This window comes from Strongylocentrotus purpuratus, unplaced genomic scaffold (genome assembly GCF_000002235.5).
Source record: "Strongylocentrotus purpuratus isolate Spur 01 unplaced genomic scaffold, Spur_5.0 spur5_contig_840, whole genome shotgun sequence".
NCBI lineage: Eukaryota > Metazoa > Echinodermata > Echinoidea > Camarodonta > Strongylocentrotidae > Strongylocentrotus > Strongylocentrotus purpuratus.
This window is the reverse complement of record NW_022145547.1, coordinates 315,225-342,778: the sequence shown is the minus strand read 5'-3', so window position 1 is coordinate 342,778 and position 27,554 is coordinate 315,225. Positions and strand designations below refer to the sequence as shown.

General features: G+C 36.6%; 1 protein-coding gene and 1 long non-coding RNA gene across 2 annotated transcripts in view; one reads left to right on the top strand and one right to left on the bottom strand.

The window, feature by feature from the left end:
- LOC105447388 (spliceosome-associated protein CWC27 homolog) overlaps nt 1–18,538 on the bottom strand; it is a 31,596-nt gene extending 13,058 nt beyond the window's left edge. Inside the window, exons 1-10 of the mRNA XM_030988407.1 lie at nt 18,419–18,538; nt 16,883–17,092; nt 16,266–16,409; nt 15,370–15,468; nt 13,454–13,551; nt 12,506–12,658; nt 11,187–11,378; nt 10,252–10,376; nt 9,020–9,129; nt 6,896–7,071 (exon numbers count right to left, since the gene is read on the bottom strand). Of these exons, the coding sequence (XP_030844267.1) occupies nt 6,896–7,071; nt 9,020–9,129; nt 10,252–10,376; nt 11,187–11,378; nt 12,506–12,658; nt 13,454–13,551; nt 15,370–15,468; nt 16,266–16,409; nt 16,883–17,092; nt 18,419–18,460 (1,349 nt within the window). The 5' untranslated portion in view covers nt 18,461–18,538. The remainder of the gene's footprint in view (nt 1–6,895; nt 7,072–9,019; nt 9,130–10,251; nt 10,377–11,186; nt 11,379–12,505; nt 12,659–13,453; nt 13,552–15,369; nt 15,469–16,265; nt 16,410–16,882; nt 17,093–18,418) is intronic.
- Nucleotides 18,539–19,842: 1,304 nt separating this feature from the next.
- On the top strand, nt 19,843–22,660 carry LOC115925132. Its single transcript, XR_004064554.1, has 4 exons — nt 19,843–19,916; nt 21,346–21,439; nt 21,872–22,011; nt 22,561–22,660. It is a non-coding gene; the product is annotated as an uncharacterized LOC115925132 (long non-coding RNA).
- Nucleotides 22,661–27,554: the final 4,894 nt, after the last annotated feature.

Below are 27,554 nucleotides of genomic sequence, written 5' to 3'. Positions count from 1 at the left end.
CTGTTTTAGAATGGTCATTAAGAGAATCAGAGCTCAAACAAAACTACAAACATCACACAACAGACCAGTTACAGGTAGTCCAGTCATTTCTGGAACGGCTAGTATTTCAGGATACAGTCAAAGGGTCAGAGACGAGTTGCCATGACGCAGCTAGATTTCTAAGTGTTTCTCAGATGGTCTTTTCGGCGGGATTAGAAGTACAAGATTAAGTGAGAATTATGACAGATTCCTGACTGATCACACCTCCCCAGAGCTCTGCAGAAGTGCATCTAATGACGGAGGGTTTTCAGGAGGATATTTTAGACCATCTCGTTGGGAATTAAGCTATTAAAAACAGGTGCTTGCCTCTCTAAATTTATCCTCAATATTTATCTATATATCTTTCCTCTTTGAAATAAACAGTTGATTGATTCTCTGTCCTACTTGGTTACTTGGTTTTCCATTTCAAGATTTTCATACGGTGTACCAGAACATCTTTCCCTTTTCCTCCCTTTTCTTCTTATTTCCCCTCTTTGCCTCCACCTTTTATCCAGAATTATTTTTGCATTCCCACAAAGCCTGTTTCAGATTTGCAGCTGTGAACCGTGGTGGTTTTTCTTTATGATATCCTTCTTACATATCTGGTGAAATTTGACTAACTTCATATCAAGTTGGTGGTTGTAATTGTAGCCATACCTTGAAACCTGTAAGAAATTTGTGAACAATTGTGACTACATGTACATGTATGTGTACTACACCTTTAAGCTCTGACGGATGAGTCAAACAAAAGACACACCAGCCTTAATCTGAGACAGTCGTAAGATAACCAGAGACAATCAGATCATTCTGTGAAGCATAACTTAATCATTGTCATACTGATATCACCAGGGTCTTTGTGTACACATCTTCAGCCCCCGTGGCCCTGCGGAGCTGGCTAGCTAGCCCCCGTAGGAAAGCAATAAAGGAAACGAGCTGTCCTGGGACCGACCTGAACAGGGTAGAGGAAGGAAGAGATTAATCAACATCTCACATCCTCCCGTCCGCCTTCTAGACAATGCCTCAGACGCTAGCACACAATCAGATGGTAGCTAGGGGGTGTGTTCAGACATGAAGAAACTACAAAGTGAATTGAATAAATAATCAAGAAAGAGACTCGGATGTTAGTATAAAATAAGATGGTAGCTAGGGTGTGTTCACAAAAGATGGGATTACAACGTAAAATTGACTCTGAAAAGTAGAGTTTAATTTCCTTGAGGCCATGCCTCCAACACAAGAACAGAATCAATCTACAGCTGAAATGAGCACTATTTGAGGTTTTGATGGGTAACAGCATTTTAGAATTCTGAAGAACTGTTTACCCTGAAATAAACAAAGAAAAAAGGTCTATTTCCCTATTTGAGTTTTTTAAAATTTGGTCCAGAAGAGTACTAAATGTACCTGATGTGGCAAGCTTGATTGTGATTCATATTCATATCATAACTTGACAACTTACCAGATCAAATAAGGTGGGGGGTAAGGGTACATTTCAAAGTCCCAAATCCATCAAATCCATTTCAGATGACAATGGTCGGGATAGGGTTAAGACTATTTCCGCTAATAAGTGTCACAGGACACTTTTGATTTCATCTTCCCAGATCCCTCTCCATCCGCTCACAAATCAACCTGGTAATCTCCTGCATTATGTTCTTAAATCTTCTTTGTCAGGGGCTCTGCGCGGGGATGAGATCTCTGCCATTCATTCATTCACCCACGCTCCAGAGTGTTCCGCTGGTCGCCATGGCATTATAAAAGTCATCCGTAGCGGGGGTGTTTGGTTTCAGGACGTGAGGTAAGATGTATTCTGGTGGAATCGCTCGCGCTGCATGAGCAGGGCTATGTTTAATTTCCACAACATGACGGGGCGGGGACCCCTAGAGAGCCAGGTGTCAGGGGTACGGCAAGGATTGGAAAGAGGTGGGAGGGGTAATAACATGTGAGAGGCAGGGGAATGAGGGGAAGGAAGAGGTACAACGAGAGAAGCAATGGGAGGGGCAATGGGAGGTGTAACAACCAGGGGCATGGGAAGGATTTGAAAGAGGTGGGAGGGGTAACAACTTTTGAGGGAGGCAGGGGAATTGGAAAGGGTGCAAGGAGAGAGGAAAATTTGCTCAGGATGGTGATGAAGCCAGGTGACAATAAGTGACATGCTAACGATTTACAGAGATGGGAGGGGGTAGTGAATCATTGCAGAAGGCAAGGAAATGGGACAAGGTAGAGGAGGACAGGAGTGCAATGGGAGGGACATTGAGTGATGTAATGATCAGGGGCTTTTTTCTGACCAGGATGCCAACAAAACCCAGCACTTACAACTATCCACATGGCTGGATTATGACCTAAATTAGAAGAGTTTTGCATAAGAAAGTGTTAAGATCTCATGATATACCGGTAGCATATTATTCCAAACTCAGTTTGCAATCTCATCATACAGTATGCAGTGGATTTTAATAAGAAATGCTGTACTCAAAAAGCATGCAGTATAGGAAGTTTGAAAGAAATTATTCAACACTGCAGTTTGCATACTATACTATCCATCAAGTTATGAATTACAGATTGTGAAAATCTTGGCAAAACTACAATTTTTTGCCGGCACGTATGCCACTCAATCGGGCAATTTACGAGAAAATCCAGAGCGGATTATGACTCCTCCTGAGCGAAACCATCTGTGAGGAGACAGTCTCTACGAGTCATCTCAACAAACATGGATAAAACAAATCAATGAGAGTGAGTCAATATGCATTTGATATCCCCTCCATCTCCCACCCCAAAAACACAACCAGTGGAAGAGGAAACACTCTCCACTTGTTATACGACGGGAAATGAGCACCCCCTCTAGAGACGGACCAGAATTAGGAGCAGACGGACGGGATTAGACAAATATGGCCGTCTCGGGCGCAAGGCACAACCGAAGAGTCTTCATGTGCCAATAGAGGGATGTGTGTAGGAGTATTTATAGGTGTGAGGTGGGAATGACTGAGCAGAATCGCGCTGAAATTTGATTCCAAATACAAGGATTAAAAATCAAGTCCAATTTCTCTTTCATTGCGATTCTATAAGTTAGATTGGACAGAATGCACTACAGCGAAAGGTCAAAAGGGTGTTAGTTACCTCATTCCTTCACAGCACACACGGTAATTGGTAAATTAGGGATTTGAAATGTATCCTTGGTTCGGTATTGTTAAGAATGTTCAAGTTGATGATGAGTATGCACTAAAAAGCGGTAAGCCACTCCTTTTTTGACATAGACGGAACTCTATTTCAGTGACCATAATACGTTTGTTTCCTATCCCTGAAATGTTTCTTTCATTAACCCTATTGTGTCAATCATTATTGTTTCCACATCCCCATCACCTTATAAATAAACATACAGGTATCAAATGTGCTATGATGTACTTTTGTACTTTTGGACTCTTTTTTTTAAAGCTACATGTACAATAATATAGTGAGAGTCATCACAAGTGAAAGTCAGATTAAGCCTAACTATAAATATAAGTTAGTAATCATAAACAATCCCAAGGATCATGAACAAAAATTGTCATTATCAGTGATACCACAATCGTTCTCACATAACATTGACTAATAGTACAACATTCCTTATTATTTAAAAGTTACTGTAATTCTTTGGAATAAAATCTCACTCTGGTTCACTATGAGCCTTTGGTGTTCTTTCTCCTTCCCTATAACAGTATTCATTCATTTTCTTTTCATTAGAAAACAAATCTTGAATTTGATACAATCCTTCAGTTCTTTTTGTTCTGGTTTTTAGCTTATTTTTGTGCATTTTTTCTTTTTGCTGAAAAAAGATTTTGCTTGACACAAATTTGAAATCTCAAATAGCTGCGCCGAGGGCATACAGGTATTTTGGTTTTCTTCCTGATCAATTAGACAAGTCAATTAACCCACAGACATTTCCCACCGTTTACAAGAAGTTCTGCATTTCCGCTGTCTGCCACTATGTTTCCCCTGAAACATCTGTGAGTTAATAAGGACTGACTGGTCAATTTACTAGCTGGACAGGTATCTATACAGGTAAGACGGTCAACCAAGGTCAAACCCAACGTCTGTCAAAAAAGAAGAACTTAATTTGACGAGAAAGTGTCAAAATATTTCCTAAATGGAACACATAATTACAGGCATATCCCTAATGCAATGATCTGAAATATGATACGACTGGATCAAGCAATATATACAGCTATTGAAGGGCTTCTAAACATTGTAATAAGTTCATTTGTATGAAAGCAAAAAAATAAGTTAAACAGAATGGTGAAAGTTTGAAATGAATCGATCCAATATAAGAAAGTTATGAATGTTTCTAATATGAGATCACTAAGTCTATGCGAATCTCAATTTGGCAGTTTGGTCAGTGGATCGTGATGTAGTCAACGACAACTCCTGTTTGTCTTGAACAAAAATATCATTAATCATTAGTCCAACTTATAGTTGATCTTAGTCTTTGTGAAACACTCCCCAGTTCTTCTATCTCTAGTGGATGCAGCGAAGATGCTTGGAGCCCCCCCCCCCCCACCCCCTACCCCCTCTCATCAAAAGAGCATCGTGTCAACACACAGCATAGAATCTAACTCCCAAATGATACAACAAGAAACATAAATAGAGCAGAGTTTGAAAGATGATAGACAACCAGTCAACCACTTCATAAACCAACGAAACCTTGATGATCTAACAAAAACAACTCCTGGGAAAAAAGATTCCGTCTATGACAGCTGGAATTAAAATTACGATGGCATGGGAATGAAGGAAAGAATAAAAACCTAAGACAAACTATGTCAAGGCCTTTTTGACCATTAAGTACATTACTCATTGTAAAAACTTGATCAGGTGCCAAGACAAGGACCTGATATGAAGTGTGGTCAATTGAGAAATAAAAGAGGTAAGGAAAAAAACAAATATTTTGCTTTCTTCAGAGGAAGTAGTTTAATGTAGTCACTAAAAAGGCAAGTAAGACAGAACAAATTGTCATTAAAAAGACAAGGAAAAACAGATATTTTGTTTTCTTTAGAGCATGTTGAAGAAGACAGTCCCTAGCATGGGAAGAACAATTAAACAAAACAACTTTTTCTAGAGGATGTTTACAAAAATGTCACTGAAAGGAAAGATCGACTTTTTGTGAAACAAAGAAATGATTGCAGATATTTTGAGTTGTTTACTGAAAGTAGCATAATGTATTCAATAAAAAGAAAGAAAGACAAAGCAAACATTATATAACCTTCATATCTTGAACTGTGTTTCATTCTTCTTTGATTTTGATTTTGACTCTTTTCTTACCTCATAATCAAAATCAGAATCAAAATCAAAGAAGAATGAAACACAGTTCAAGATATGAAGGTTATATAAAGATATTACTACTGGCTAGAAAAAAATGTAAAGATATAATGGAAAGACCTAAAAAGAATATTTAAAAAAAGACAAGTTAGTAGTTTTGAAAATTCACAGAATGGCACAAAATTTCAGACATGATGGAACAAATAATCGATCAGCACCTTGCCACATGATTAAGATGACAAAGAAGCACATCCCATAAGGGACAATCACTCAAGCAATACATAGACAAAATAAAACCAAGACTAAGCCCCATTCACACGCAACATGGTAAACCACCTCAAAATACAACTACAGCAAAATTGTGTTGGGGAAATGAAAGGCAAGAGGCAATATTCGGGAAGTAGTCAACTGGATTAAACACTTGACTGGGGTGCATAGGTCAAGGGTTTGAGCCCTGGTGTAGCACTGGTATCCTTTGCCAAGATATAATAATCTACACTTGCCACTCTCTAACCAGGTGTTAAACGGTACTTTTTGCCCAGTGTTTTGTGCAAAAGCACACATGTGGCAAATGAGCGACCATCTCGAGAGGCGCAGAAAGCAACCGAAATGTTAGCGCGGTTAACCCCCGTGTCTGAATGAGCCTTCAGGATTCCACATGACAAGTGTAAAGCTGTCCTGGATGACCTAAAGAATGGGGTCATATGGAACCTGAGTCAGACAAAGAGTTCCTATTGACCTACATTCTGTTCCTAATTACCTGATTTTACTTTCTAATTACATGAGAAATCAGACAAGCTAATCGCTCCGTGAAAGAATCACTATCTTATTCTGAGTTCCTGTCATGATACAGGAGAGGGAGAGTGGGAAACTTTGATTTTATGATCAAAGAAGTTCTAGAATCGAAAGATGTTGATCAACAGCACACAAATAAAAACAATAGACAAACAAATCACTTCTTTTTCTTCAAATCAATATTTGATTTGGAGGCGCGATAGCTCAGTCGGTAGAGCAGTGGTCTCGTAATCCGATGACCCGGGTTCGAAACCCAAGTTGATGCGCTAGTGCCCTTTGGTTCGGCATTAATCCTCATTACCAGGTCCCTCGGAGAGGTCATAAAGCGGTCGGCCGTCTGGTTGCTTACTAACAAGCATTATTTCATTCTTATTTCATGAAATGATTTATAATCTGTTCAGAACCATGCAGACATTAACCCATCTACGTGTATTTCAACACAGAATTAATGCCCTTCTGGCTTCAAACTGACAATATGAGAGGTACAGTCAGGAGGGATGCTCACTGAAAAGAGAACGGTACAGAGCACAAACATGCAATAAAACTTTAATTGTTTAGTTCTTTTGTTTTTTGCAAGGTAGCAAGGTAAGCTCAAATGATGGGGAGTGTACTAGAAGCAGGACATGTCTTTTTAACTATCATCATTACATTACATTTAACAAGAATTGCTCATGCTCGCCGTTTTGATAGGTTGTACCTATTGTCTTCATAATGCAATCAGGAGATTCTGAAGTTATTTGTTCCTTATACATTGTTATATCAAACTCCTGACCATGCGATACTTATACAACTGATATAAACTTACCAATTCTCTCCTTCCTCTTCCTCTCCTTCCTCCTTCTTCTCTTCTTCCCCTTCCCTGTATTCACCTTCTTCCTTCTCTTCATTTTCCTTCTCTTTATCCTCCTTCTCTGGTTCTGGTTTCTTATTCAAGATGGCCGAATGCAGTTTATTCTGGAACTTAGCCAACATTGCCAATGTCTGCAAAGGAATGAAATCAATTTCATTCTATTCTAATTTCAGTCGGTTTCATTTAACAACAGACGCGTCATCAGTGGTGAAAACACTGTTTTACATGAGGGCCATGCACAATCAACTACATTACATAAAAATCATGTAAGTAATGTACTATACAAAAGCATGATAAAGAAAGACATAACTACCAATTCATCATTTAGAATGTTAGTTTGTCATGCTCTATGTTCCCCAGAAATCAAGTCAAATCAAATAATACTTAGAGACTTTAGATACAATTCTTGAAAAGGCAAAATAGCTCAGTGGTAGAGAAGTGGTCTCGTAACTGGCAGGACCTGTATTCAAAACCAAGTGGATTTGCTAGTGCAAATTGATAAGGCATTAATCCTCATTACCAAGTCCCTTGTAAAGAACTTAAAGCCGCTGGTCCCTGGTTGCATTATAAAGTTTTCTTAGCAGTCAGATAAAATAAACCATCGATCCAACCAACATCCCTTCAAGGCAGGCTCATTTATGCCTTGTTAATTTATAGTCCACATTCATTTCATTTCTAGATTATAAAGACCTATCAAGGATAAACAAAGGGGATAAGTTCATATTCAAGTTAGAGTTCAAGTTCAAGTTCAATTCACTTGCTGATAAATGTAACCATATTTCCTGCTTGTGCATTTCTTGGCATATGTCAAAATGACTGAAGCTTTTTCGAGAGTACTTGTATTACATTGCCAGATGTGAATGATGTAAAGTTGTTTTTGTAGGATGTGTGAGGCAGGAAGGTCAAGTTCATGTTGAATGGTTCAATATACTCTACAGTTCTTCCCTACTAGAATAAGTTTGGCACGTTAAATTTTAAGGCTGCACTTGCCTGTAAATGTGACTGCTCTTTCTGCAAAAGCATTTCTTGGCATACATGCTTGTTGACGTGAATTCAGGCTTATTAAAAACAGTTTTATATTTATTATATCATTGCCGATGAACTTTACGTGTGATGTCTTGTGTACAGAATTAAAGTTCATACTGAAGGATTCATTGCACTCAACAACTCTTCCCTATTAGACTTGTGGGGCGTTGCAAGAAAGTTGCAATCAATTGCAAATCCCCTGAATCAAGCGTAAGTCTTGCGATTAAAAATTGCAAATTTGCAATTTATCGCAACTCAACTTTCTTGCAAGGCCCCATTAGTAAGAGAGAAAGAGAGAGGGGGGGGGGGGGGAGGATAAAAGCTAGATCTAGTTTACTTAATTTAATTGTTAAAACTGTAATTCAAACAAAATCCTGGGACATTTAGGAGACTAGTAGGGCGTTGCAAGAAAGTTGAGTTGCAATCAATAGCATTTATTTTGAATGTGTTACAATAACTAACAGTTTTCACCCCAGCCCTTCTCATTTCAGACAAATGTTTGATTTCTCATTCCTATGACCCAACGCTGAATTGCATTCCCCCGGCAACGTCACTGAATTCTTGAGCCATTGAATACTACTGCAGAGGCAATTGGGTTGTTGTCTATAGAAAAAGTGTGCTATACCGAGATCAAATTATATTCAAGGAGTTTATGCATGCTCCTCACCGACGATGCCATATTTTAGTCACTACCAATCTTTCCCTCCCCTGCCCTTTCTCACTTCAATGTTCATGTCTTTACAAGATATCAAATTAAATCAAATCAAATGATTGAATTCCACTATGATACAACACATACATTCACACACATAAAAGTCAATGATATATCATTATTGTAAATAATAGTGTTGGCATCATTAAGAGCACATATTGAGATACAAAGTTCAAATGAATTGATTGGAGACTCCTTTGAAAGTCATCTTCTCTTGAAATGGCAAGCCATTATCTATCACATACATGTAAGTGAAAATGAATGAATATAAAACATTTGTGTAAAAGAAATAAGGTTACTTAATAAGTTCTAGAAGTAGTTCAATTTTTCTCTATACTCGCCTCTTGTTCCCTTGTAGATCCCTTCTTGGTCATTGTCTTCTTCTTGGCCTTAAACTTCTTCTTCTGAGCATGAAACTCTTCCAGTTCATCTCCCTGGCCTGAAGTTTCCTCTGAAAATAATTGAATGAAGCAATCTTTACCCTAGGTATCCCACCAAAGTATGCCCCTCCTGACCCAGGTGTAGTACGTCAAAGAGTAAGCAAATGAGTATCTTAAGAAATGAGTATTGTAAGAAACCTTCTCAAATTTGAGTAAGAAATACTGTCAAACCTGTCTATAGTGACTGCCCAAGGGAAAGACAAAAAGTGGTCTTTGCAGACAGGTTCCTTTAGTACATGTTCAATGAGAAACCATTTTCAAGGGAAACAAAAAATGTGGTCTTTGTAGACAGGTGGTCACTAAAGCAGGCTTGACTGTACTTACAATCAGTATAACTTCCCAGCTCTGAATGTCTCATTTGCTTTAATATTTAACTCTGCTTTCTCTAAAACCTATAATGTACCATCTATCATTGGAGTATAGAGCGATTTGAAGGAAAAAAAGAACAATGATTGATTTAACATTCAATGAACACACCACCAACCAAATGAGGGGATAATTTAAATGTCAGATAATACCTTCAAATAGAGACAACCCTTCAAATATCCTTGCTTTTCTTTGACCTAATATTCTTTGTTAATATCATTCTGTTCTTTGTTAATATATCTAACATGAGTTGCTTCACAAATCGACTTGAGATTACAAACACAAATGACCAGGGTCTGATAATATTTAGGTAAAAATAAACTGAAGAATTACAAATAAATGAAAAAGAAAGTATCTCTAGTTTGTTCAATAGATATATTATCTTTGCACATGATTAGAAAAACATTTACTTCCCACTGTGTAATTTGAAACTAAATAGCTTTCTGTTGATTTAACACACATAGATGCAGTTGGAAAACACTTAAAAAGCTCAATTCAATAAGAAAATGAGTTTCCGGCTCTTGGAAGACTTCCAGCATCATACATATCATATAATTGACTCAAACATTACACGCAGATCCCAACTTGATAAAAAAAGCGGAAATGTGAGAACCTAATTTTTCCTCATGATAAAACGAAAGCAAATTATATGCAGTCTATACATGTAACCCGCATCGCCCTAAATCAACCCAAACACCACAGACTGGATGGACAAAATGATTACTGTCAATGCATTGATGATGCTATCAATTACTTCTAAATCCTACCTTCTTTGGTTTCTTCTTCCTGTTCTACTTTTGCCTGTTCTTGCTGTGATTCCTGTTTTAGCTTCCGTTTTCTCCCTTCTCTTAATTCTTCCTTCAGTTTTCTCGACTCTTCTTGCAGCTCTTCCCTGCAGAAAGTAAAATAAGACCAAAACATGCTATCATTTCATTTCATTCAAATTAAGAAAACGCATCTAAAAATAACCTCTTTTTCAGACACAAGTTGAAAAGCAAGTCTGGCTTTGAGAATTTTAATTTTATGTTCTTTATTTATCTACATTGTTCTTCCTTGTGTGATTTGAACTAGAAGTTATAGATAGATGATACAATATCATAATAATTACCATTATCAAATATACATCCCAGAGGGATAAATTAAAATGGCGACAAATTACTATTATTACCCTGGCTTCCGCCCATCTGTCCTAAAGCATTACAAGTATTCCAGAAATAAATTCCTACCAGGTACCTATTTAGAAGTTTCGTAGTCGAGTGATTTAAGCACTTGACTTGAAATTCAAAAGGTCGTGGTTTCGATCGCCGACACGGCACTTATGTCCTTTGGCAAGGCATTAATCTACATTTGCCATTCAATACCCAGGAGAGAAATGAAGACCTGGTAGGATGACAAAAGCAGGGTAATAATATCTGTAAAGCACTTAAAGACGGTATTCTGTATTAAAGCCCCACTGCACTACTTATAGCTACTTGCGCCCTCTATATAACAAACAATGCATAATCGGTGACCATTGGTCCCCTATGATCCTCTTTTTCTTATGTTAATTGAGAGTTGATTTGATGAGAAAACCACCTGTCCAGTGACCTTGCAGGGTCGTCTAATCCCCTCCTGTACACTAGTACAGATGGGCTTTAAAGCGCTATATAATCCAAATTTTTATTATCATTATTTACTACAAACACAAAAGAATCTGACTTGCTTTCTTGACAATGGTTTCTCTTCCTTCGGTGAGTCCTTTACCGTCTCCTTTGACTTCTTTGTCTCCTTAATGAGTTTGGATCGAATCTTGTCCGCCATTTCTTTCTTCTTCTCTCTTATATTCCTCTCATACTCCTCTTCTTCACCATCCTCGTCATCTTCATCATTCTCCTCATCTGACGGTTTCTCCTCTCTGAAAATTTCAGTAGTAAAAGAAATATAAAATGGGGATAATTATGAGAAATAAGCAGACATTTCTGGGAATGGTTAAATCAAGAGAAATGATGGCACAGGTCTAATACCTCAGAGGGTGAGTATGACATTTTTTCTTCTTGATGGATACCATAAAGATAACTGGTGCAAAAATGTGGTACGTAACACTTCATTTATATGTACTTTCAAAATTATGACTGACGACAACATTTCTTTAATCGGGATAGTCCGTGCTTTCCAGTATGCCATACCAGAACTATGGAACAATCTTCCAGAGTCTCTAAAACGTTGTCCTTCACTACATCAGTTTAAATCCGACTTAAAAACATATCTGTTTCGATCATGCCAGTTTTAAATTTAAATTTATATAGTAAACATGTGAATTTTGTAATTGATTTGATAATTGTAATTGCTAAACGGTGAAAGCTCAATATTCTTCATGTCTTTCTCTCTTCTCTCTCTCTCTCTCTCTCTCTCTCTCGTATCTAAGCGCATAGAGACAATTTTGTAATATGCGCTATATAAGAATTGAACATTATTATTATTATTATTATTATTATTATTACAGATACAAGAAACTTATGGATTCAGGTTTGAGCTTTAATGCGCATCAATGGTCTTCTTGCTTCAAAACAATGCAAAGAAGCAATTTCTAAACCCCAACCTTGTGATATTAATAGGGGATATAAAATGAATATAGCAACAACCAGAGAATGAATTTCTGACAATTCGAACTGGACCCCAAAAAAGTTACATTGTAATTTCTGAATGATTACTGCTACAAGATTTACCCATATATCATTTGCCATAATCAATGCAATACATAAGTTAATTATCAACACAAAAGATTTTATATGAATTACCATTTGTCATTTTCGGAACATTTAATCTAATTTGAAGTTATGCATAAAAACATACTTATTCAATTATTTATATTGTTTCCAAGTATCTTTCAAATAATTTTTTCCCCTCCATATTTGTAATAATTATTATGCCTATATTGTAAAACAAAATATTTGTGTACCATGTGAATTACATTTTCTAATAAATATAAATACAACGCAACTACAAATACTTTACAACTCCTATATTCCTGTTGATACTTACTTCTCTATCTCTACAGCTGGGGTTGAGCTAAGCTTGGGATCCTTGACCAAATCATGCATACTCTTGCTCTTGTTCTTCATAGACGAGCTGGCGATCACTGTTTCCTCCTCATCCTCCTCCGCCTCTTCTCCAAATGAAAGTAGGCTGAAGTTTCTGATGATAGACAGAAGGAATAAAGGGGTTTCATTTTCACAAGATGAAAGGTTTTTTCATATGTTCTGCCTGGTTATCCTCCTTTGCTTCTACTTCAGTTGGGAGGAAACTGAGGTATCTGATGATAGAGAGAAGGATTAAATTGAAAGAACTTTCTGATGATAGACAGAAGGAATAAATGGTTTCATTTTCACACAATGAAACTTTTTCATAAGCTCTTCTCCAAATGATAATAGACAGAAGAATTGAATTGCGTTTATATTAAAGACTGGCTAGCTACAACTTCATCTTCTTCACAATCTTCTGCTTTGTCTGCAAACGATAGAAGGGTGAAGTTTCTGATAATGGACAGAAGGAAGAAATTTGTAAAAATTTGTGTTGCTTTCAAACAAAATTACTTTGTGGTTACTCTTTTTTAAACCAGTATCCTCATTCTCCTCAGCTTCCTTTCCAAATGAGAACATTATAGAATTCCAATAACAGTCAGAAGGAATGAATAGTTTCAATTCCAGATTATCAAAGTGTTCAAGCTTTCTGCTTTGTTATCATCCTCTACTAACCGTACTCTATGTCCTCAAATAAGAGCAGGCTCACAACTCTAATTAATGACCACATATGGTCGTCATGATACAAATAGGGCAATATAATGCTAATTGTCAACCTTTTTACTCAATGGCCTGAGAAAAACATCAAATAGTGAGTACTGAAGCAATAATTATACCAATTGATTTTTTCTTATTACATCTTTTTGAAAATGTAAACACAGGACAGAAATTATATATTCTCCAGACTTACTTTGTTGCCTTTGATTTACTCTTGGACTTCTTTTCTTCCTTCTCCTGTTTCTTCTTCAGCTGACGAGGAATGATATCATCAAATGGATTGGCAAGGACCTGACAAAATAAAATCAAGAGTAAACAAACCTTTTCTTCCTTTTCAAGCTCTCATTTCAATTATGGTGAGGGATGTTGCCAAAACTAAAAGAGTGGATATAAAAGTCTCAGTAATTACAGTAAAATATCCGATCAATGGCGCACTCTTTGAAAAAAGTGTCCTCACATAAAACATTCCTAGGGCATCCAGTAATTAATGAACATTTATGCATGATTGGGAATTAATAAAATGCCTGAAAGTATTTAAGCATAATAAATATCAGTAACTCCTCGAAAGAGGAAAATGCAGACTGAACTAAATAATGGTGATGAGAATGAATGTACCGGTAAAGGGAAGTATTCTCTCTAGAGGTGTCGTGGTCGAGTGGATACGTCACCAGACTGTCGATCACAAGGTCCACGGTTCGAGTCCCGTCGTGGCACAAATTTCCTTTGACAAGACATTGATCTACATTTGCCACACTCCACCCAGGTGAAGTAAATGGGTACCTTGTAGGAATTTATTCCTTGAAACGCAGCGCGCGTAACAGCTGCACTGCTGAGGGTAATTATGCTGCCTTATTGTAGAGCACTTAGAGACTTCTGATAAAGTAAGTGTTAGATGTAAGCAAATATAACTAGACGTAATACTTGTTTGGAACAAGTATAGGTGGGCTGGTCAACTTAAATTTGAAAACAAAAAAGAGCAAAATTAAGCAAGATACTGCTTGAAAATTCTTAAAAAACACTATCATGTAGATTCATTACGTGAACGAAATTCACCTTCTATAGTCATAACACGCAAATTATGAAATTTCTGACATGAAGCCTTTAATCAAAATTTTCACTCTGATGACGTCATCAAAATGAAAAAGGGTTACTATTGAACTTGTAGAGAATTATCTTAGCTACAACATATTGAAATTTTGAAGAAAATCAATCAATATATACAGAGATACAATCAATTTTCCATAAATATGCTGACGTCATAATATGCAAATTCGTATTTTGAGTTCCAAGGCCATTAAGATGATGTCACGATACACTTAATGGCCAAATGAGACATGAAATCATATTTCTGACTCATACTCTTTTCAAATATTAAAACAGAATTGGGGTCCAGGTGCATCCCAAAGAGCTATAATGGATTGTGTATAGGCATTTTTTTGCCCATGTATGTTATGTATTACAAGAGCTCGCGCGCACTGACATTTATCTTGAATTTACGCTCATCTTGTTAATAATGGTCATAAAGAGATAAACATGGTATCAAATTCCTTGAAAAAATATGAGAAATATCATGAAAGAAAAAAAAATGGCGATTCTATGATTTGTAATGGTGTTACGCGCGAAAACGCGCGCGCGATTTTTTTTTTTTATAAAATGCTTAATATGACCTGAAACGTATGCAAAATAAATTTTAGACGATTTTGAGCATTTACAAATTTTGCGAAAGCACTGACGCGCGGACGTACGCGCACGCGCACGTTTTTTGACCTGAAATTAACCGGACTGATATTGACCTTGATCATGATAAATATGAAGAGAAATACTTTTTGGTTCAGAAAATTTCACAAAATGGCGCCTAGATGACGTCATCAGTCAAGGTCAAGGTTGAAAACCTTACCGTGTCTTGTCCATATGCCTATACATATGTGTGCCAAATATCAAAGCATTTGATTGAACCATTTCAAAGTTATCTTGCTAACAAAAAAGTGGGTCAAAATAAGAAAAATAAATAAATAAATAAATAAATAATAAAGGCAATTTTAACAAAAATATAAGGTGGTCTGTATTAGATACAGCCCACCTGATTATTTAAAAAAATGTTTTGTTTACCTGGGTGGATTTAATCTTGGGTGGATAGACTGGTCTGTCATCTGCTCCAATGTCTACTTCACCTAGCTTGGCAGCATTGTATAAGGTATCACCTGCAATCTAATAAAGTAGAACGAAAGAACAGCAAATCTTGTATGAAAAATAATTAGATCATTTGTTCTTTTATTTCTTTATGAAGTTTCTTTTGACAGTATGCTGCAATATCCCAGTAAAGCAAAGAAACAAATTAATCCAAAGACTTGCTAATCAGATCAATGGATGATACTGATTGGCTATATTCATATGTTTTGTATCTCCTACGGTTGTTTCATTATTTCTTCTTCACTTGTTTATTTTTGTCAACCGCTGCAAGACTTTTTCTGTTCTTATAATAATAGGCTAGATACATATAATAACTGAAGTGACGACAACTACCAAATGGATTTCAGAATTGTTTTCTAAAATTGAAATCTAAAATAAACGACTTTTTAAAAACTTTGTGTTGTGTACCGGGTATTCTTAACCTCAATTTTTTGTCATGAATATTAAACCCAGCCACGAATTGGAATAGCGTACCGCATGCGTAATACTCCTGAAAGTAAAGCAGATATATGCATTTGCAGTTTACTAAAATGGAAGATAGCTACGCCCAATAAAAAAATGCAACCTACTGAATTCACACTTAAGCTTAATTTCCATAGGCTTAATAAAATAACCGCCCGGTTCCTGTAGGCAATGAGTTGACAAAGAACCATAGCATCAAAACTCCAATTTTTTATCCTTCAAATTTAATCAATGAAACTGCTACCTAAACTTATGTAGGCATTAATGAAAATATTTCATCTCTGTTTCAGTCAAGAAATATGATCAATGGAAGCAACGAAATCTGCTAAAAATAAAAACTCATGTCACCATACCTTGCCAAATATGGTGTGCTTGCCCTGTATATGCTCGCAAGGACCAAGAGTAATGAAGAATTGGCTGCTGTTGTCATGGGGACCAGCATTAGCCATAGCAATTAGGCCCCTCCTCACAAATCTCAACCTGGAGTGAAATTCATCCTATGGGTAAAAGAAAAGGGTGAATAAATCAAAGCTTGATTGAAATTTTAATTTGACCTCTTTGGATTTTGATCATTTGAAAAAAAAGTGAAGTGCATCTACCGTATATGAAAATAAATATGATAGATAAATGTTATTACTTGTAACATGTAAAGCACTTATAAATAATATTATTATTACTATTCTTATTGTTTTTGTTGTTGTGGTTATCATTTTATCATTATTATGATTATGATGAAGATGATGATGCAGATGATGATTACTACTGCTACTTATACTACTACTACTACTACTAATACTACCACTACCACCACTACCACTACCACTACCACTACCACTCACAACCACTACTACTACTACCACTACTACCAATACCACCATCACCACCACCACCACCACCACCACCACCACTACCACCACCTCTACCGCTACCACTACTACCACCACCACCACCACTACTTTTTGTAACTCACTCTGAAAGGGTGACCATAGATTGACTCTCCTCCTTCACCTGTCCCTGTAGGGTCCCCTCCCTGAGCCATGAAGTTCCTGATGATGCGATGGAAGATGGTGCCATCGTAGTAGCCCTCCATGCAGAGCTGGATAAAGTTCCTGCATGCCTTGGGCGCCTCCTTGGTCCACAGCTCTATGTCCAAATCCCCACATGATGTCTTCAGGAGAACCTGATCAACCAGTATTGGGAGAAAAAATGTTTGCAGTGAAATGCTAAGCAGAGCTTAGAATAATCAGTTGTGTTTCAAAATTGAACTTTTTAAAAATCAAACTCCTTTAGATGTGTCGTGTATTAAGGGAGTGCTTTTTGTTGCCACTTAACCCTATAGCCTGGGGGGGGGGGGGGGGCTTTAGAAGCCCCCCTCTACATTTTTTGTGATAATTTTTTATGCAAAAGAATCTTGCGCTGACTTTTTTTCTTTTGAGTCTTGCGCATCTTTTGATTCTTTTTCTTTGAAAATCGGACCTACTGTTACAAAGTCACATGACCTTTTGTCTTTGCATGTCAGCCCCAAAATCAATCATTTTCTTGATTTGTGTACAAAACATATGAAAATCTCATTTTTCCAAAACAGAGATCAAACATTGGTTAGACTGATTTGGTCTTGTTTATAGTGAAGGTGTTTATTTTGGGATTCAAAATATAGTAAGAAATCAAATAAAACAACAAAAACAATAAAATACACAAGTTAAAAAAACAAAGAAATACATAGTCTATATAGCATAAGAAATTATTAAAAACAATAGATAACACAAGGAATAAAGTGGCTCTTCCAATTTTTGTTGGTATTATTATCCCTATTGGTCTATGAGTATGACTCTCTATGCTTTGCTGGAGTGCAACGAACAGAGTTGACAAAACACTTAACCCCCTTTCGTTGACGATCAGCCGTGCTAAGCTCAAAGAAAGACTTGATGCATGGCTGATCGGCAACGAAACGGAGTTAAGTGACAGTCAACTCTGTTTCTTGCTACAGCAGGCAGCCAGTGAAAACGAATTTGTTTAATCAAATTATGGAAATGCAAGCATTACTTAAATAAACAGAACTTTGTTATTCCTGATTCATTTTTCCTGATTGAGTTGTCATATGAAAAGGCAAAAGAAGAACTTTCTAGAAATGTGATTTTCTCTTTGAAATTCAGATAGATCTACCGCCCGCCAAATGACTTTTGGGTGCCCTCTTCAAATTGTTTTTAATCACTCACTCATGTCATGCGTGAATCATACGAGTTGCATCAAATGAAAGAGGAGGATCTAAGCTTTACAAATATGTGTCATTTATTAATTATAATTGTGATTAAGTTATGATAAAACATTGATAATTCTCGGTTTCGTTTTTCCTGGGACGCACTGTATACCGACGTTAGTCGGCGTTACACAATTAGACAGGTATGGGACTACACATCAATATCCACCACACAGCTCAGAACAGACCCAATTTCATACAAATGCTCAAAATGAATTCAAAATATATTCTTAATGTTTATGATATTACCTTTCCATTCGTTGGGGGCTCTTGGATGTATATATTACTCATTATGAAACCAAAATATTGGAAACTATTGCAAATTAATAAGGCTTTTCCATTCCCCACCAGATCCTTGTAGAAGATTCCGACTATCTTGTATTCTAATAGTATGGTATCTTTGAGTATCATTTGTCATTAATAAAAATCTCTGTCGAGTTTCTCTCTCGTTACCGAAAACTAATACTCCCATATTTAGCAGGCACGGATCCACGGTGAGGGGGGGGGGGGGGGGGGGGGGGGGGGGGGCGGAGGGTGCGGCCCGACGGGCCCGGACCCCCTGGCAAAAAACAGATTAAAAAAAGATGGTAATGTTACTTTCCTTTTGTACACAAAAAATAAATATTGGCCCCGCCCCCAACACCCGACCCCCACACCCGACCTGGCCCTGGCAAAAAACAAAAAACAGAAAAATTTAGAGGGGGGTGTTTAAATAAGTAGTATACACACAAATATCGGTCGGCGCGTTTGTTATATTTCCGGGGCAAAATGAAGGAAAAAAAATAGTACTCACCCCCCCCCCTCTTGAACTTGAAAGCCCAATAACACATAACAGATTTAATTGCTTTCTCAAATCTGAGATTGGTATTAAATCAATGAAGTATAGGGACAAATTGGTAGATCTCCCCCCCCCCCCCCTTCATTTTCACCCTAAGAAAAGAAAAACATGCAATGTACTGTAGATTTTGACTTACAAACTATTCAAGTAGCTCGGGAAATCATCTGTAATTTCGTTCAAATGATTAAATAAAGAAATGAAATAAAATGATAATAATAACATGAACCACATATATCTGCTACTTGCTAGGTGACTCTGTTTATACATAATTGTTTTAACTTACTTTGATTTGACAAGCTCACAAATTATTGACGAGCTTAACAATAAATCTATTTTAAAGCACATATGACTTACTATTTTACTTATGTTTTATTTCGAATAGATTGGATAATGAAGACTATGGTTTAATTTAACCGTGGTGTACTGTACATACAGCCAAGTTTTACAGCATGAGCACAATGGTTCAACTTTGAATACACCATAGGTAGACACTTTGAACTAAAATTTAGTCTCTAGTTTTAGTGTAAAATTCATATATTGGCACCAAGATTAACGGCGATATGAATATTCATTATTCCCTACGTCACAGACGTGCGGCGTGCGTACTCTGTCATATACACATGTCAAAGACGTTTAAATATAATTACTAGACGGAAAGCAGCACGCGCGGAAACCATGCAGACGAATGGGATTAGGCTCCGCCTCTTTTGGATCATTTGAAGACAAAATAAGCACCCGAGGCGGCTTTTTGATTGGATAAGAGCCTCATGAATATGTATTTTATCGATAGTATCGTTTAAGAAACCGGATGATATATTTGACCTCATGCGCGTCACTTTAATTATGCAGATTTATGCACGACGCTACTACACTCGCACAAACTGAGAAGAGTTAGTTCATTGAGAATGGGTGAGTACTTGATTGAAATATGAGTAGATTAAGTGAATTTAGTCATCAATTTTAAAAAAGCTGCAATAGTCTTCGTGATGTACGGTAATTTCGTTACATTGTGAGACCGTTCTCAACAGATTTTTGGGGAAAAGACTAGGAAATTATTGCTCTTGAAATTGAACTTTGATTTTCATCGTCATGAAGTAGTTTGACTGCGGTTTGCCATCATTTCACCCTAGTAGTACTCCAGTTAGGGGCCCGGCCGTTCCGGCAGGCCCACCCCGGGGAATTTCGGTGCTCATCTGCATCAAGATCAAACTTTCTAATCAAGTTTTATTTCAGATTTGATCGTCATCATGAATCTAATTCACCAATCATCGATTTAATTTAAATCTAGATTTAACGTTACACCTTACAATAATCTCTGAAGCATGATTTTTTTGATAATCCAAGTGGATTAATTCTTGTTAAAATCTTTAGTAGATGTTGACTCTGATGGCTTTACTTATCAGTGCCATCCGTTCGCTCAGTTGCATCCGTGTCAACTTTATTTAGATCTAGACCAAAATTATCTGTGACCATTGATAATCAAACAACTCCAAATCCTATTTCATTTAGATGTAAACCTGGAACTTATTAATAAAAAGTATTAAAAAAACACATCAACACTAGGATTTGTTTATTTAATAATTAGATTTTGTGTGGGTCCAGCATGCTTGTCAAGTTATCATTTAGAGTCTAGACCTTGACCTTACTACTAGATCTAGATCTAGACCCCTATCAGTGGCGTACGCAGGATTTTTTCAAGGGGGAGGGGTTAACATTTTGAAATCGGACCAACAATTTCGCAACGACTCAGCCAGCCACTAAATAAGCATGGGGAGGGGGGTTAGGTCATCCATTTGGATTTTTTTTGTATTAAAAAAAAAAAAAAAAAAAAAAAAAGGGGGGGGGGGGTTTCCAGAAAAACATACACATAAAAAAAAAATGAAGGTAGGGGGGGGGCTAACCCCAACCCCCCCCCCCCCCCCCCTGCGTACGCTTCTGACTCCTGTTATTACTTTTAATATATTAGAGATTTTTTTTTCTCTGAATTGTGCAGTTCATGTTGATAAATCTATTTGTTTGTGTAAGAGAAGACCCCTTGTCCACAATTATGTTTACTTATGAAGTCTACTTCTTCTTGTCTTAATAAACCAATTCTACTTGAGACTACTTTATATTTATAGGCCATATAAAGCACTTTTTGAGGCACACGTTAAATCTTCCATTTGATTTTACTTTGTACTGTGGTCCATTAATTGGAATGTTGATTTCCACACTATATCAAAATTAAGGCCAACCATGACATGAAAAATAGCTTTTATGCTAGATCTATTTTTATTTTGTTAAGGAGAAATGGACGCCTTGATTGTCGTATTGATTTTGTTTTCTTTTGTTCCAACAGATGGAAACTGATGAAGAGCTGGAAGGAGTTAAATGATGAGTAGACATTACAACATTTCTTATATTTTCAAGATGAAGCTGAAAGTCCCATGCAGGTAAAATTTTCAGGATATTTAGCACACAAATATTAAACCACCACCTATTAATTCACTAAAAAGGAAATGGAACTAAGTGTATGTTTCAAGTGTGTATAGTGGAGGGAATATTTTATTCTAGTTCTTCCCTTTCTTTGTTTACAAAGGGATTTGTCCTTATTTACAGGAGGTCCTGTGTGTAGAAGAACGATGTCCAGTAATGCACATTCAAAGCACTACATAATAATGATAATGATCATACATGTAGGGTATACACAGGACCCCTCATTACTTTTTTTTTGTAAGTGGTCCTTTCACTTCTTGAGCAATGAAGATGAAGAAGAACACAACATAAGATTAACGAAAGTCTGTTTATACGATGAATTATGGTTGATATGTATCTATTATTATCACTTTTTAATTGAAGTACCTACATTGCTTTCTCTTATGTAGGATGATGCTTCTCTACAGTGGATGATGAAAGCATGCTGATTACAAACCCAGGAGAGGAATAAAGAACAGATATTGACAGAATCATATCTAGAGATGTGGGCCTACTGCACTTCATACAAGCAAGTGTGCTAATATACCATGTAGGTACCCCCAATAAACTATTGTAGAACACATTTATCATGCAGAAAGTTATAGATCTGACAATTATATTTTTCATTGTCCATTGACTTGTAAAAGAATACTTGACTGAATATCACAATTGTGATTTAGATTAAAACTAAAATGTCAATATACATGAAATATAAGTCTACATAACGTATGTTTCAATAGCATTATTTCCTGTACATTCTCTGTTCCAAGTTGTTTGGTCATTTTATGTAAACCGAGTACTATTCATTTATGACCACGAGTTTACATTACAAGTACATTGTACATGTACCACTATTACTTATATCATACTTGTCTGATCCAAGCTCCATCAGGCCTATTGTCTTAATGGGATCATCAGAAATAATCTAACATGTGGTCAGTAAATAGTCTTGTAGGAAAAAAAGTTTAGGTTTTCCCACTAGAACCCCAAGTGAATATTAGTCCTTCCTCTTTTTGTCAGAGCAGGTATCAGGTTGTATGTTATTAGTTGTTGTTTATTTTCTTATACACTGTATCTTATTTCATTTTCCATTCAACAGACTTGGGTTATCATCACAGCCCTTTCTTCTGAAAACTAGCCTACAACTTCATCGATGAATGCAGAAGACATCTACATGGGACTACGTCTTAAAGATGCCCCCTCATATAATGAAAGAGGACAGTAGAGATGGTTTTAAACTTGAATATTTACATACTATTTATTTATTATTTGTATTATATGTTTGTAGAATTCCACATTTAAAAAAAGCTAATGAATTTATCATCTTGTCAACTTTCAAATAATTAAACTAATCATCAATGAATAAACATTAATGACATTTTAACAATGTCAACTACCATCTTATAGGATGAAACTGAGTGCTGGGCAGAAAGAAATTTCCTTGAAATTTGAGTGATAAAGATCTCAGTCTATATCAAAGATTGAATCAATCAATGATATTTTAATTATAATTATACATGTTGAAATTCATTTACCTCAGTCTATGGACTTCTGTATTTGAAGTTTTGTAGATTATTACATTATTGCTGCTTCAAGTATTGTATGTAAGAAGGTTTGAAAGACAACCCTCTAAATGCACTAAATATGGAAACTGCTAATCATCATTGCCTGTTGTATCCAAACTGCTAATTTTAATAGAATCATGTTTTGATACTTCCTAGCTTAAGAAAACAGGGGGTGGGGGGGGGGGGGGGGGGGGGCTTGTTATCCTATTCCTGGTGCTGTTTCTAAATGGACCATGTAATAGGTTGCAAAAGTGTAAACAATATTATATTTGTTATTTGTTTATATTAGAAGGACATATTGCTCCGATTGTCTCATTTTCGCTCGCGTGAACATTGCCAGCACAAACCACTGACCTCTACCTCCTGAACGGATCATCGCACATTCCCATTCACTATACGTTACGTACTAAAAGGCTTTATTGTCTGACCGTTCATGAATATTCATGTTTTTGCTAAACTCGGCAAAATGTTTGCTTTTACTAAATGGAAAAATTACGGTGGGGGGTTGGATGAAATGGACATAATGAAATAGGCAGAAGTGATCTATGATAATTCATGCTTTTTATGTTTCGTGTGCTCGACCTATAATCTTCAAATCGCTTGGTAAACTGAGTCCAAAGTTAGACTTGTTTCACATGTGTATTATAGGCAATGACGAGCTTGCAACCTATTTTGAAAAATTACGGTGGGTGAACTTTCAAAAGTCAATGAGACATGAGGGCTCCAATGAAAGAGCTAGTGATAACGTACGTCGGGGTGGATGTGCTTTTCGTTTAAACAAAAAATGAATTTTTAACGATTTAAAAAAAAAACATCCATAGGCTAACATGTTAGGCTGCTGAATCTGACCATGCTCTGACGATAGGGGGCGTTGTGAAATGAGACTAAACGGAGCCATATGTTTAGAAAATGAAAACGTTTTGAATTATAGAATTACTGTTGCTAGAAGTAATGGCAGTATTGATGTGTAAGGGAAGGGGGTGGTTTTCCCAGTGAAATTAACGGTATGCCAATGTCAAATTGATAACAAAGAGAAAACTATTCCTAAAAATAAAATTATAAAGGACATGGGCCTCCCAACTAACTAACCCTGGTACCACTTCAGGGTTTTTTGTTTTTTTTGGAGGGGGGGGGGGGGGCGCCCCAATTCAAAATTTCCAGTGTTAAATTCCATTGTCTTTAAACAAAAAATATGTCAAGATGTTGAAAAACAAAGTTTCACTTTCCGTTTTCAATTCAAATAAAATGATTATCATATCTTCCAATCTCTCTGGTCTCTACATTAAAAATGTTCAAAGCTCCTGCAAAGGCTGCAAAAAGGAAAAGTGAAGATAATCCAAGTGAAATGTGGACAGTAATGGAGTGAATATGGATCAATGGTTGATCGTAGTTGATAACGAGTAAATGTAAATGAATGGTATTACGACTGAAAGTGAGACAGAAAGGAACTGCAACAGGTTGTTCAGTCAAGACAACAAACTGTTAGTTGCATGCAGAAGATAATTTACGAAAGACAGAGAAAGAGAGAGAAAGGGAATCATTAAGGTACGATGAGAGTGGGTGGAGAAAAACCATCCAGTTAGCCACATAATTTGTCTAAAATAAGGAAACTTTATACATTAGCATATTTGAAATGTATAATCATAGCCAGAGAATCATGTTGTTATATGGGTTATAGCATGTTTGATTCAATAAAACAAAAACAGACCCAGTTATTGATAGACTAAAAAGGAAATAAGATCGAGACATTAAGAATATCAGTATTTCTTATTCAATGAAGTTAAGGCCACTCCCCCATATTAAAAAACAACAACAACACAACAACGAGAGGTCCACTTCCCGATGCATTCTGGGTACACCAGCTGTTATACTGGTGATCGATAATACAAGTTCGAGCGCGTATTTCACCTAACGGTGATCGCAACAGAATAATCTACGCTGATTCGCTGAATCACTTGCGTTGCTAGCGCGCAGCGTGATGAATAAATTACCCATAATTCCGTACAGTAGATTATTTGACCTCTCTAATTACGCTGATACGCGTATTGTCTTTTACCATGTAGTGAACATCATTCCAGTACACGTTTCGTGGGGAGCATCCTTCAGAATGCATAATTCATAGGGCTCATGAATTATGCAAGGGGGCTTATTTTGTCTTCTAATGGATCCGGACAAAATGGCGGAGCTTGGGGGGCCTGACACATGTATTCAGTACATGAGTACGTTCGTAAGCATTAGGTCATGTACATTGCTCCGGAATGAAGAGAATCATTATAAAGGACTAATTACTCCGTGAAGCCAGGTACAAGCAGGGAATTGAAAATAGCAAACGTTCCTCGGAGCGGCTATACACTCCCTAATCTAGCTAGTTTTGTAATGATAGTTTATTTAGGATAATGGACATTTAGTAGGCCTATTGTTTAGTTGTTAAATAACATCACTCAGTGTGATTTGATTCGAGATATATCTCATTAATAAAACAGTATAAAGGCTGTATGAGTCTCAAACGAACCATATCGCCACTAATCTTGGTGCCAACACCGTTAAACTATGCTCCAAATTTAGTAATACATTTTGTGTGCCCTATAATGACCCGGGGTTGGATTATTTAGGAGAACAGAAGATTGATATTGTTAAGTTGTTTCATAACATCACTCAGTTTGATTTGATTCGAGATATATCTCATTAATAAACCAGTATAAAGGCTCTATGAGTCTCACACGAACGATCGCCACTAATCTTGGTGCCAACACCGTTAATCAGTATGCTCCAAATTTAGTACTACCTTTTTTGTGCCCTATATGCTAAAGACCCATGCAGGGTTGGATTCTTTAGGAGAATGGAAGATTGATATTGTTGTTTCATAACATCATTCAGTTTGATTTGATTCGAGATATATCTCATTAATAAAACAGTATAAAGGCTGTATGAGTCTCGGACGAACCATCGCCACTAATCTTGGTGCCAACACCGTTAATCTACGCTCCAAATTTAGTAATACATTTTGTGTGCCCTATAATGACCCGGGGTTGGATTATTTAGGAGAACAGAAGATTGATATTGTTAAGTTGTTTCATAACATCTCTCAGTTTGATTTGATTCGAGATATATTTCATTAATAAAACAGTATAAAGGCTCTATGAGTCTCCAAGAACGATCGCCACTAATCTTGGTGCCAACACCGTTAAACTATGCTCCAAATTTAGTACTACCTTTTTTGTGCCCTATATGCTAAAGACCCATGCAGGGTTGGATTCTTTAGGAGAATGGAAGATTGATATTGTTGTTTCATAACATCATTCAGTTTGATTTGATTCGAGATATATCTCATTAATAAAACAGTATAAAGGCTGTATGAGTCTCGGACGAACCATCGCCACTAATCTTGGTGCCAACACCGTTAATCTATGCTCCAAATTTAGTAATACATTTTGTGTGCCCTATAATGATCCGGGGTTGGATTATTTAGGAGAACAGAAGATTGATATTGTTAAGTTGTTCCATAAAATCTTTCAGTTTGATTTGATTCGAGATATATTTCATTAATAAAACAGTATAAAGGCTCTATGAGTCTCCAAGAACGATCGCCACTAATCTTGGTGCCAACACCGTTAAACTATGCTCCAAATTTAGTACTACCTTTTTTGTGCCCTATATGCTAAAGACCCATGCAGGGTTGGATTCTTTAGGAGAATGGGAGATTGATATTGTTGTTTTATAACATCATTCAGTTTGATTTGATTCGAGATATATCTCATTAATAAAACAGTATAAAGGCTCTATGAGTCTTACACGAACGATCGCCACTAATCTTGGTGCCAACACCGTTAAACTATGCTCCAAATTTAGTACTACCTTTTTTGTGCCCTATATGCTAAAGACCCATGCAGGGTTGGATTCTTTAGGAGAATGGAAGATTGATATTGTTGTTTTATAACATCATTCAGTTTGATTTGATTTGAGATATATCTCATTAATAAAACAGTATAAAGGCTCTATGAGTCTCACACGAACGATCGCCACTAATCTTGGTGCCAACACCGTTAATCTATGCTCCAAATTTAGTACTACCTTTTTTGTGCCCTATATGCTAAAGACCCATGCAGGGTTGGATTCTTTAGGAGAATGGAAGATTGATATTGTTGTTTCATAACATCATTCAGTTTGATTTGATTCGAGATATATCTCATTAATAAAACAGTATAAAGGCTCTATGAGTCTCACACGAACGATCGCCACTAATCTTGGTGCCAACACCGTTAAACTATGCTCCAAATTTAGTAATACATGTTGTGTGCCCTATAAAGACCCGGGGTTGGATTATTTAGGAGAATGGAAGATTGATATTGTTAAGTTGTTCCATAAAATCTTTCAGTTTCATTTGATTCGAGATATATCTCATTAATAAAACAGTATAAAGGCTCTATGAGTCTCCAAGAACGATCGCCACTGATCTTGGTGCCAACACCGTTAATCTATGCTCCAAATTTAGTAATACATGTTGTGTGCCCTATAAAGACCCGGGGTT